Source organism: Lepus europaeus, chromosome 3 (genome assembly GCF_033115175.1).
Source record: "Lepus europaeus isolate LE1 chromosome 3, mLepTim1.pri, whole genome shotgun sequence".
Classification (NCBI taxonomy): domain Eukaryota; kingdom Metazoa; phylum Chordata; class Mammalia; order Lagomorpha; family Leporidae; genus Lepus; species Lepus europaeus.
Window position 1 is genome coordinate 145,625,539 of NC_084829.1, and position 13,355 is coordinate 145,638,893.

The window sequence follows — 13,355 nt, forward strand, 5'->3', positions numbered from 1 at the left end:
TTGAGAGCTTTCACAGAAATTTCATTAGAAGCACAGTGTTCAGGTTGAGCCAGGCTTCATTCCAAAGTCCTCTATAAAATAATGGACATGAATAGATGGGGATTCTTTCTTGGGAGTCCTTAAAGGCTTCTTATGATTTATGAAATGTGGTTTGATTGATCTCATTTTAGAGTGATTGTAAAAGTATTTCTAAATTCAAAATATTTTAAGAGTAGCTTTGTGACCTTTACTTCAACAAGTTGATACAAGTCTCTTGAGTGTGGCCCAGTTTTATATCCTCTTGCCTGAGACATTTAAGTTTAACTGGAGCTACTGCATACTCAGAGTATGTCCCTCTTATCAGGACTCTTGGAACAAAGAGGGATTGGAGTTGTCATCTAGGAGATGCTCCCTATAGTTCCCCAGGGAGAGACAAGCTGCTGGTACCAGCCTCATTCAGTCCCTCTTGGACCCTCCAGCTGGAAGAAGTCAAGTCCTCTCTGTATTAACTTGGTTTGTAGCCCAGGCAAGAGAGAAGTTATCCAGTCTTCCCTTTGTATCAGCTACAGTGCTGTAAACCAGAGTGGGTGGCTTCAGGTTGCCAAGGAAGAACCTCAACTCAGAGGGCAAAAGTCACACAGAAGTTGATGTTTCTACTTTGGACATAGCTGAATAAGATTTGACTAGATCAACAATAAACATTTCTATTTCTTTGAAGAGTCAACAGATCTTTGTTTCCTGTCGTGTTTTATGTAAATGTCATTCTCACGGTGCTATTTTCCCTTCCCACAGGCAATGTGAAGTATTTATCCAGCCAACAACATTTCCTGACTTCCAGTATCGCCGTTTTCAGCAAACGCCAATTCCAAGTTCCATTTAATCAGAAGCTCCGTGGCTCCTTGACACATGCTGTTGAGTGCTGACTGTGTGTTCTACTGAAGGAGTAAAACACTGACTATCCAAAGAGAAAAGGATATTTTGTTTTTATAATAACCATATATTATTGTTTTCTTCTTCCCTTTCTATGCAACTGTAAATTACTGAACAGAGAGGTATTTGGAAATGGAAATACATTTGTCACTGATTTGTATAATGTATACAGCATTGGGAAGGTGGGTGGGGGCTTTCTACTATGATACTGTCTTTTTAATAACAAAAAATTGCATATGAATTAGAAGACCACCTTACATTTTTACATTCCTTCTGCTATTCATGTTCACCTTGTATAATAACTTGGTTTATTGCTTTTACTCTCCTACTATTATATTTTGGTTATTTATCATTCATCAGCCACATGACCAAGTAGATTCCATGTATTTTTCCATGATTTTGCCAAATTAATAAGTTCATATATTTCAATTCAATATTATATATATATATATGTGGAATAGGCTACGGCTGTGTTTATGCTGTTTAAGTTTATTTGACATCATATACTTACTTCTTTAGTGACCACACAGATAACCACAATCAAAATCCTGTGGGCCTCTATGGTATTTCTATTGGGATTTTTTTTTCCCTGCATTTTATTCCTTTAGATAGATAGGTCTTGATTTCTTTATTTATTTCATGTCCCAATCTATATGGTAGAGAAGCCTGTATTATCATTATAATAATCTCAAAGATTGTTGTGCCAAAGTTTGCCCATTGAAGCATATTTTTGTTTTGACACAGAAACAAAAGTTGGTACCACCTTTCCTAGTTTCCAGGTCTTGATTCCATCATTAAATATACAGTAGACCTTTACCTGTTGTCATACTAGATCATACCATTTTCTGTAATTCTTTTTGAAGATAATTTATTGGTATTTTTGAGGAAAGGGAATGTGGTTGTTTTCAGGTCCGTTATAATTGTTGAAACTCCTATTTTCTTTCTGAAAGCAGACACAGATTTAGTGCATGTCTCATTTTTCCTTCTAAGTGGACAAACAGATATGCTGTGACCCTTCTCTTGATCAATCATTTGGGAAGGTTATTTAGCAAAAGCCTATGTCACTGCTCCTACTGAAGAATAAAGTTCATGCTTTGATGGTGGTACTCCTGCCTGTACCTTTGAAGGCATTCAGTTAGGTATTGAGTCAGCTTTTGATTTCATGTGTAATTGATTTAGTTTAAACCTATTACTTAACTACCAAGTGTAGAGAAACCAAAAACAAGAGTGAAACTAATGTATTTTGATTCAAGTGTATGTGCTTTTAAAGCATCAGGATATTTAAACTTTGGGTTCTCTTAACTGGGATCTGGCCAGAAGGAGGCTTAAAGTTAGAAATTGATATTCTTTTAGAATAGGTTGGGTGGGTTGGGGGGCACGGGTGTCTATTTGCAGCATAGATATTTTGAGAAGAAGAAAATTGTTTTATATAAGAGGAAAGCCATGGCCACCTTTCTACCTCAGATCCATCTTCCTCCATTGTGTTGGAAATAGCTTTATGCCGTTGCAGTCTGCGAAGTCTAGAGCTCTCATCAGACCATATCAGACCCAAGAAAGCACCTATTTAAAAAAACAAATTCCCTTAACTCTGAACTCCAAGTTGTAGATTTGGTGTCTTCCTTGTTATTACTTGGGAAAGTCACGTATCAATTTTTTTCTGCCTGTATTTGTATGCAAAATGTTCTGTATCAGCTGTTATGGAAAATCTACATAAAACACTACATTGTAACCTTCTAAGTAATAATAAATAAAAAGAAATATATTGCAGTAACAACCACAAGAAATGCAGTATGTACTTCTTTTGAATTTTGTGGTAAAGAACTAATCATATATTATCATCTAATCTGGCTACATGTTGTATTTTTCATCCTGAATAAAAGTAATTTTAACACAAGACAACTTTGATATTCTTCAGCTGTGTTCACTGATAAAATGTAAGCTTTGAGTATAAATTTATAAAAGTAAAATGTAGTGAGAGCTTGTTTCCTGATAAATCTACAGATTTTCTTGCAATCTTTTCTACGCACAATTGTCTCATTCTCTCTCCTCCTTCCTCTCTGTATCTCTTCTCCTACATATGAATTATATAATTCTGAATTTCCTCTGATGAGAGATCACTTATTAATAGGGAAAATTATCTTGGGTATTAAAAAATATGCACTCAAAGCCTCTTGCACCTTTATTTTAATAACTAGATGTTACTGACCTTTAGTTGGTTACACTTTTAAACCCACTTTTAGCTTCTTAAATCATGTTGTTTTTATCTGTTCACTGAATTTTAACTACTCTGGTTGAATACAGTTTGTCCAAATAAAACATTCTGATACATTTTAAACAGCCCATCAACTGCAAACCAATATAACCATTAAGCATTTTTAAGAAAACAACTGTTTTCCAGAAACTTGTTGAATAGGTTGCTGAAAATGGAAGTGAGAACAAATTTTAAAAGTTATCTATTTACTAAACCTTTAGCTTTTATATATTAGAGATTCTGTATATATATTTTTTCGAATACCTTTTTTTAATGTTTTATTTTTAAAAACAGGTGAATATACTTTTTTGTACATCATTGCACGTCTACAGTTACACAGAACACAAACACATGCACCCACTGTTGTGTACCACAGGAAAGCCTAGTCAGTCTGGTTATAAAATCTACTGATCACTGTGTCAATGTGAAAATACAGTGTCAAACCCAAAAGTAGAACTAGAGTTGCATAGAAAATCACCATGCTAATACATTTCAAGGTCATTGGAAACATAAGATAAATTATGAGTTTGCTTTGATTAAATGTACAAGAATAAGGTTCAACACATCAGTGCAAAAAGATATAAGAATTTACATGTTTCAGCAATGAGAAAGAATCACTCAAAAAGCAATCATACATTTACACTGCACTTCATTATTTCCCTTCAGTGGACTGCTAAGGCTCCTTAGCAGAGTTGCAGAGTAAGCCCTTAAAATATGGATTCAGTTTATATTACTCTTCTTTCTGTACCACCACTGTACAAGCTCCTCATGATAGCATACAATAAGGAATGAATATCTGCAGCTTTAAATGAAACAAGTGTAGATTCTTTATATGTTTTTAAACAAAGTAGTTTGACCTTGGCTAAGCCTGCCACACACACACACACACACACACACACAAAAACCTCACTGTTTCAGTAAACCAACTTTTACAGAGATTTTCTAGATTCATTATTTGCAAATTTAATGACAATACAGTAAAATCCCAGGAACATCACTATAGATAGGGTTCAAAATGTTCACTGACATATATAATGGCAGCTTGTATTTTTGTGAGGTTGATTAAATAACCAGAATGAGCCTGCTATGATGTCCAGGAGACAGTTACAGTCACATTATATCCTATAGCTGTGGTGTCAGTTATCTCTTGTTGCAATGCTGTCTCATTGCATAGTAGCCGTCAAACCTCAATAATAAGCACTTACTTAGCTCACGGCATGTGGATTATAGACAGTCTGGACAGGAGCTTTCTGATTCCAACTGAACTTGCTCACACACTTGTGTTCAGCCTTGAACCACCTGAAGTTCAGCTGACCAGATCACCCCTGAGTCTAGGAGTTGACTGGCCATTGACAGACAGGATGGTAGGCTTAGGTTCTTTTACTACTAGCAATTCACCTGGGTGTGTTTTCATGAAGTGGTAAAAGTGAGGGCATCCAAATGGAGGCCTTTGCCAAGAACCTACACAGCAATCACTTCAACCAGATTCTGTTGGTCAAAGCAAATTGTAAAGCTAGGTATGGAAAATCCATTTCATCTCTTCAGTGAGAGAAATTACAACATCACCACACAAAGTGTGACTAAGGAGGGTAATAAACTTGGGCAGGTTAGATTTCAATATATAAAAGTGGGGTTGCTAGAATACACCATATATAATTAAAGCTTGGAAACGTAGAAGACTTAAGGCAAAACACATGTCCACAGCCTCAAGGGAATAGAAATAAATTAGCCTCTTTACAAGGTCTTCTTTCTTTTTTATTTTATTTTATTTATTTTTTGACAGGCAGAGTGGACATAGAGAGAGAGAGACAGGGAGAAAGGTCTTCCTTTACCGTTGGTTCACCCTCCAATGGCCGCCGCGGCCAGCACACCGCGCTGAGCCAAAGCCAGGAGCCAGGAGCTTCTCCTGGTCTCCCATGGGGGTGCAGGGCCCAAGGACTTGGGCCGTCCTCCACTGCACTCCCGGGCCACAGCAGAGAGCTGGACTGGAAGAGGAGCAACCAGGACTAGAACCCAGTGTGCTGGCACCGCAGGTGGAGGATTAGCCTAGTGAGCTGTGGCGCCAGCCAACAAGGTCTTCTTTCAAAACAAAGTCAAGAACATCAACTCCTCTCCATGCTAATAATCCAGGAAAAAAATGCAAATAAGAAAATTTATCACTGCTGTGCTAAAAATTCTGACAGTAAAATTAGGGGACAGGAGATGGGGACAGGAAAAAAATCAAGATGAGAATGGAATAAAAGGGCTATTAGAAACTGCCGAGAACATTTACTCATACTGAGTTGTTAATAATTTTTAGCTGGAAAACAATGCACAGAAAGTTCTTCACTCTGACCAGATGTGTAGGGCCTGTGGAATATTGTGTCACTCCCAAATATTTGTTTAGCATTGCGGAATTTATGTGCATTTCACATTAACTTCCAAACTTGGAACTAGTCTTTCATATTGGGAGCCTTAAGATTGTGACATTTTAGAATCTTTGTAATAGATACATATACTAGGAGTCAGGTGGTCTATAGATGGCTTATTTTTTGCATGGTTTTGAGTTTTGTATGTGGCTGCTTAGGAGAAATAAGCTGACAATTTCTCCTTCGCTTAGCTCTGTCCTCAGTCTAGAAATCACAAATGTTGAATTTGTAATTATATTAGTGGGGGCTCTTTGGAGAAACAGAACCCAAAGGAGATAGATGATAGACAGATGATAGATAATAAATTATTAGGTAGATGGCAGGCAGTTTATAGATTAGCTAGCTACATGATGATAGATTAAATGGAGATGATAGGTACATAGATATAGCTGAATGATAGATAGATAATAGATGATATAGATATATGATAGATACATGATAGAGATAGGCAGACATGATAGATCTAGATGATTTATGATAGATGTTAAATAGATGATAGGTGACATACATAGATAATGATAGAGGTAGATGGATAGATTGAGATGATAGTTTAATCGACAAAGATTTGCCTATGTGTTTATGGGGTCTGGGAAATCCCACCCTCTGCTTTCTATAGGTTGGAGTCCTGCAGAAGATCTCACACCGAAAGATCTTAAACCAGTGGAGCCAATGGTATAAGTCCCAGTCTGAGTCCAAAGGCCTAAGGACCGGGAGCTCTGATATATGAAGGCAGGGGGAGATGGATGTACCAGCACAAGCAGAGAGGGCGAAGCTGCTCTTTCTCCACTTTTTGTTCTATTCTGACCCTCAACAGATTGGATGATGCCCATGAACACATATAAAGATGATCTTTATATCATCTACCAATTCAAACACTAGTCTTCCAGAAACACCCTCAGAACATACCAGAAATAATATTTTACCAGCTGTCTGTATATCCCTCTGCCCAGTTGACACATAAAATTAACCATCATGGTAATTAAATGGGAAGAATTCCCAGATTGCTTTAGAATATAATAATAGTTCCTGGTATGACTTTTTAAGACTGTTCCAGAAATATTAAAATATTGATTTTTAAAAATTTTTTACTTTGAACCAATTATTTTTACCATTTTTTAAAAAAAATTAGCTAGAATAAAATAAAATGGCACTAGTGTAAGAATTGGAAAGAATTAAATTATTGCAGTGTAAATCTGACTTGAATGAGGCCGTCAAAATCTGAGACATTCTTGTTCACTCTACTGTGCAAATCTGGAAACGTGTTTGCCTGTGGAAAACTGTGGATGCACACGCACCTCGCTCAGGATGTCTGAAAGCACACCCCTGTCCTTCGGAATCCTCATGTGTCCTGGCTCATCATCCCACTCTGCCCTCATCAAATGGATTTATATTGTCAGTGGTGTCTGCTGTAGCTGGGATATGATTTGGCTCATAACTTAACGGCACCAAGAAGGTAGAAACAACCCAATTGTGGTGCTTAGGGGGTGTGCTAGTGGGGATATGCCCTTGTAGGTGTGATTCTTGAGAGAGGGTTGATTCAAAAGCCTGAGCTTGGGCTCCCTCCCTGTCTCTGCTTCCTGACTCAGCATGCGATCTTCCTCGGCACAGGATCCACCATTTCCATTCACCAGCCTCACCAGATGCCGAGCCAATGGTGCAGCCTGGCCCTGGACTTAAATTCCAACATTGTGTAGTACTCATTTTTTTTAGTTAGCATCTTTCAAGTATTTCACTGTAGTAACACAAAATTTACCAATACAATGTCTAATATAAGACGCTCTTGGAGATGGGGTGGAGGGGTGGGGAGCATTGTGGTCTTGCAGGTTAAGCCCGGCCTGCGATGCTGGAATCCCATATGGGTTGCCGATTCAAATCCCTGCTGCTCCACTTCCCATCCAGCTCCCTGCTTATGCACCTGGGAAGGCAGCAGATATAATCTAAATGCCTGGGACCCTGTACCCATGTAGGAGACAGAAGAAGCTCCTGGCTTCTGGCCTGGTCTGGCACTGCCCTGGTCACCTGAGGAGTGAACCAGTGGATGAAAGATCTCTCTGTCTCTGTCTCTCCCTCTCTCTCTGTAACTCTGACTGCCAAATAAATAAGTAAATCTTTAAAAAAGTGAAATAAAAAAATGTTCCTTAGTTCAAAATAAAATGTATTCTGGATACAATCTCCCCAAAAAGTCAATGATAGATTTATAAAATATGAAACGTAAAGAATCTGATGAATATCTGGAGGACATTAGCCACGGGTCAAAATTCAGCCTTCATTTGAAATTTAGTGACTATTTCTTCATTGAAAATAAAATATATGGATACTTGGGTGTAGGATATTCTGTTTAAGTTGCCGAAAAATAGAATGAAGTAACAAATGCGTGCCTTGGAGAGCTCCTAATCTAATGGACAAGACCAGTGATAAGCCAGTAACAGCAAGCAAAGCTTGGAGGGAAATGGATAGATCTCTATAAAAATAGAGTGAGCTCTTGAATGCCAAAAGATGTATTTCAAAATAGAGGGATACAGCTCAAGGAAAGCATATATGGGGGTAACCACCATGTATAGACATGTGTCCTAATAACTGCATTGCAGTGTTTCAACAAGCTTGGTGATGTGAGAGTCTAAAGAACAATCACTCAAAATGCACTGTCAGCAGCAGTATTTCTCCCAAAAAAGGATTTCCTTGTTAAATATTTTTAAGAAACACTACATGCCCTAATGATTTTTGCAGATACATAATGTTCATGAATGTATTAAAAGCTTTGAAAAATCTGAAGAAGCCTGTCTGTTGCACATCGCTAGGTATTTCTAAAGTATTTCATCGCAAAAAGCACCTGTAGGGTACATTTTGGATGCCGAATTAACATCACATGTTTTAATGTTGCAAATATATGGATAGTGATCCACAAAGTCTATATAAATGACAAGTGAATAGTAAAACAATTATTTGTGTTAATTCACAATTTTTAAAAGGAGAGTATCCTTGTATGACAACTGATACATGGTTGTCGTTAAAAGGGTATTCCAAAGCATGACTCAGAAACAAGGAAAAACAAAGTCCTTTTCTTCTGAAGATCTTGCTGTGTTGCATGCAGGAAATCAAATGCTCTCACATCTCCCTCCTCCCCCCAGTGAATTCCTAGGATTTTTTAAAAGCAGGGCAATAGTCTGGATTGTCACAATCTGTTTCAAATATCTTGCGAATATTTTCTTTCAGTGTAATATATGTCATATATATATTATCATATATATGTATATGATATTTTCCTTCAGAGCAAATATATATTGATTATTCAATTCTTTTACATGAGCTTGACAAGAAAAAAGGAGTCCTAGATAACCATCATTGGAAAGATATCCTGCAAACCTGAAATGATCATCTTGAAATTAGTTATTGAGGATCAAGTCTCTTCACTTTTATTACACAGAACCATTGTTTAAGAGGAGTTCCTGGATCAGAGAACTTAGGACAAAACTTACAGATAGCCTTGGCAGCTCATGACAAGAGCCTCGAGTGATTACTGACGCCATAAACAAGAGTGTCAATTGTTAAATCAACAACAGGAGTCACCGTGCACTTACTCCACATGTAGGATCTCTGTCCTTAATGTGTTGTACTATGTGAATTAATGGCATAACTAGTACTCAAACAGTACTTTATACTTTGTATTTCTGTGTGGGTGCAAACTGTTGAAATCTTTACTTAGTATATACTAAGTTGATCTTCTGTATATAAAGATAATTGAAAATGAATCTTGATGTGACTAGGATGGGAGAGGGAGTAGGAAATGGGATGGTTGCGGGTGGGAGGGTGGTTATGGGGGGGGGGGGAGCCACTATAATCCAAAAGTTGTACTTTGGAAATTTATATTTATTAAATAAAAGTTGAAAATAAATAAATAAATAAATAAAAGGTTTTAAAAATAGATTCTAGGTTTGAATACTTAGAAGATCTGTATAACTGATATCTCATGTAAAATAATAAAATACTGGAAAGAAAAAAAAAAACTCACAAATAAGGGAACCCAAGTTTATGCCACTGCAGTTTGCTTAGATAATGAGTTTACTTTAAATCAGTTTTTGCAAGGTTGAACACAGAGCAGCAACATGCCTGTATCTCCGTCCTCAGTGTCTCTTGGAGTCTGGTTAGCTCTTCCTCACACTACTGGATGTGAATCTATGCAGGCCATGCTCAGAAACCTCTGTCATGCGCCTGCTGCTTCCCCATTATACCACCAAAATAATTTGATAATACAAAACTTAGTTTACTTTTAAAAGTGGTAAAGGAGAATTCCACTTGACAGGACTTTTCTAGCATCTCAAAAGGGAAAGGACTTTCTTAAGATTGTATAAAACACATGATATAAAAGTTTAGAATTGGTAGGTATAGCAAGGTAAAGGTTTTAAAACAGATTTTTGAGAATCCTTGAGAATACAGTTGCTTGATACTAAAAATTGACCAGTTTGAAGTACATTCGATTATAAATTAGTTTTTAAGGAGTTTTATGGAGTGAACAATAAAATTATAATAAAGTCATGATTATGAAAAAGGAATACTCAGACTACGTTAGTAAAGACAGTGGACTTGCAAAGCCATGACAAATGTGGACAGATTTGTGTGGCTGTAGATGTTTCAAGAGTCCTAATCATGTACATATTCACTTAAATCTGAGGTGTCTTGACTGAGTACTATATTTCTGGAGTGGTTGTTTCAACTACGCTAATTGTTAGGTTTTTCCCATCTTTTTGTTGAATAATCATTTGTTGGGTCATTACATAGAACAACACTTGTACACCATGTGTAAAATGCTGGGATCACTGATCTGAGTGCTGCAGCTGAAACACAATGAAAGAATGGTGATCAGAGTTTTCAGTCCACTTCTCAGCCAGGAACCTCTCAAACTGAACCAGGGGAATAGATTTGTCACTCGTCAGTTAAGTATGGAATTATTAGTAAAAGTCTGCAATGATTTCATTGAGTCCTGGACCTTATTAGTAATAGTGTAGATACTAAACAGGTACGAAGGGATGTAATCACGAAGTCCTTTCCCTGAAACACCAACAGTCACCCTTGAAAGTCCTTGTCATTTTTAAGGTAACTCTTGTGAATCACCACTTGCTCAATTCCATTAACCTCTCAAGCCAAGGTCATTTGCCTTGGTAATATTTCCCAATTCTCCTACTATTATATAAACTACGGTACAAATGAGTCAATTTTTCAGATTTCTTGTAAAGTGTGAAATGAAGAAATTGAGAGAAGAAAGTCATACAGAATTACTTTTTAAAATTTTTTGATTTTTATTTTTTATTTTTTATTTTTTGACAGGTAGAGTGGACAGTAGAGAGAGAGACAGAGAGAAAGGTCTTCCTTTTTGCGTTGGTTCACCCTCCAATGGCCGCCGCAGTAGGCGCGCTGCTGCCAGCGCACCGCGCTGATCCGATGGCAGGAGCCAGGTGCTTCTCCTGGTCTCCCATGGGGTGCAGGGCCCAAGCACTTGGGCCATCCTCCACTGCACTCCCTGGCCACAGCAGAGAGCTGGCCTGGAAGAGGGGCAACCAGGACAGGATCGGTGCCCCGACCGGGACTAGAACCCAGGGTGCCGGTGCCGCAGGTGGAGGATTAGCCTATTGAGCCATGGCGCCAGCCAGAATTACTCTTGAGTAGTACTGGTCCCTGAATCAAGATCCAAACTTTATCTCTTTTTGAATGTTATTTAACTATATCTTTATACAGGAAGGAAAAACTATTAAAATATTCTCAGTTATATCAGAGGTTATCCTAAAAGTGGGCATATGTTTGCCAATACAGTGAGTCCATGTCCTAGAAGTAACCCAAATTATAATTTTGTATAATTATAATAGAGGACCATACAATATTTTTTCTAACATACTTGTATAAAACAATGTTGAACCAATGTAAAAAATTTTTGAACCATTTGAATTCATCAAGAATGGCATGGCACCAGACAATGAAATTTTATCAAACACTAGTATATATTAATTATAGTAACTCTGAAAGTGAAGAAAAATTCTCTGTTCCTAGCTTTTTAAAATTTTTTATTCATTCAGTATGTATTAGTATTTATTTATTTGAGAATCAGAGACAGGCAGAAAGAAAGAGCTTCCATGTTGGTCCATTCCCCAAATATCCACAAAAGCCGGGGGACGAAGCTGGGAGCCCAGAACTCAATATGGGTCTTCTATATGGATATTTGAACCATCATCTGCTACCTCTCAGGGTTCATGTTAGCCAGAAACAGGAATCGGAAGCACACTGGATCTCGAACTTAGGCACTGTAATATGAGATGCTGGCATCTTAACTTGCAGACCGAATATCACTGATCCAGATAGTCTCCTGGCTAGGAGACAGGGTCCAAGGGCTCTTCCCCCAGAATCTTGAGACAATTCTCAGAGGATCTGAGAAAAGTTGACTAACTGGCTTCTGTGAGGGATGTTGATGGCATGTGCTAGTCTTTGTAATCAAGGTTTTTCTATGCTGTTGTAACTGATCTAAGTAACAAGAATTCTATGCATCTGGGGATAAGTTTCATGAGTTTTCTGTTATCTTTATTGAGTCTCAGTTGGACCTTTATTCCAGTTAATCAATCAAAACCATCCCTTTCCTGGACCAATCATAAGAACTCCCTCCTCTCTATAGCCTGTAAAAACTCCTAGAAAATCAGGTCTCAGTAGCTGTCTCCTTCAGAGACCATTCTCAGTGTTGCTGGGAGCGTTGTCTCTCATTTTTGCTTCAACTTCTCTGCTTTGTTTTCATAAACTACGTCTGCTTAACACATTCTTTCTTGTTTGTGATCCTCATTCTTCATGGACGTGCACCTGGTGAAGAAAAACTATTGCAGTAACTGCAAATTCGTGCAACATTTCTTGGAGGCTTGTCTGAGATCATCACAAGGGTGAGTAAAGATGGACTCCCTCTGCTTCTTTTTTTGAAGATTTTTGTTCTCCACCATAGTTCACTACCAACTGATAACACCAGGACTTTGTCAGCTGGTTAAAAGCTATTGTTACCACTGCCAGTCTTAAAGACTCAGAGGGAAGGCTTTCTGGGGTAGATCTGATTAATCCACCTTTGTCTTTTGGGACAAGAATTGTTAGTCTTGTTCTGCCTCAGTTTCTTTTCACAGAAAGACTAGAGTAAGGTCTTGAGATAAGTGAAGCTGGTCCAGGGCAGCTTCCTGATATAGCCTGAAGGCTTCCCAATTGGATCCAGACTCTGACTGCACATCAAGGTATTGGACTAGAATCTACCGTCTCTCTCTTCTCTCTCCCCTGCTCCCCTCTCCACCTCTCCTTGCTCAGGCTCAAATGTCAGGAAGGGGGGGCATGAACAGGTCTTTCCACCCAGGCTAGTGAAAGAGAGGCCTTAATCCATTAGCTCTTTTCAACCTAATGTATGTTTTCTCCCTTCTCTGCACTTTACATTTTATTACTTTTTTTCTTCAGTTCTACATCTGATTCTCTATTGTTTGGGAAAACTGAGTCTTACAGTAGTTAGCATTATCTGCCTATTTTTAATTTTTTGAGTGATTAATGTAACTCTAATTAGATCTAGACAACAGAATTCATTAAAATACTCAGATTAAGTAGAGTATTGCTACTCTACTTCAACCAAATGGCTTAACCTTCTGACAGTTCTTTAGATTTAAAGCCCTAAACTCAGTCTTTGACTTTCAGGCTTCCAGTTGAATCCCTGGAACTATCAAAAGATAAGAATCTCAATGGGGAGAGAGAAAACTATTTGAGTTAATTTAAAGTGATGCCAAACTCAT

The 13,355-nt window shown here is 37.8% G+C and overlaps 1 protein-coding gene across 5 annotated transcripts in view; it reads left to right on the forward strand.

Annotated features, from left to right (window-relative positions):
• UTRN (utrophin) overlaps positions 1-2,693 on the forward strand; it is a 591,543-nt gene extending 588,850 nt beyond the window's left edge. For all 5 annotated transcript variants that reach the window (XM_062186881.1, XM_062186876.1, XM_062186879.1 and 2 more), the window contains one exon: positions 772-2,693. In XM_062186881.1, coding sequence (XP_062042865.1) covers positions 772-780 — 9 coding nt within the window. In that variant the 3' untranslated portion in view covers positions 781-2,693. The remainder of the gene's footprint in view (positions 1-771) is intronic.
• Positions 2,694-13,355: the final 10,662 nt, after the last annotated feature.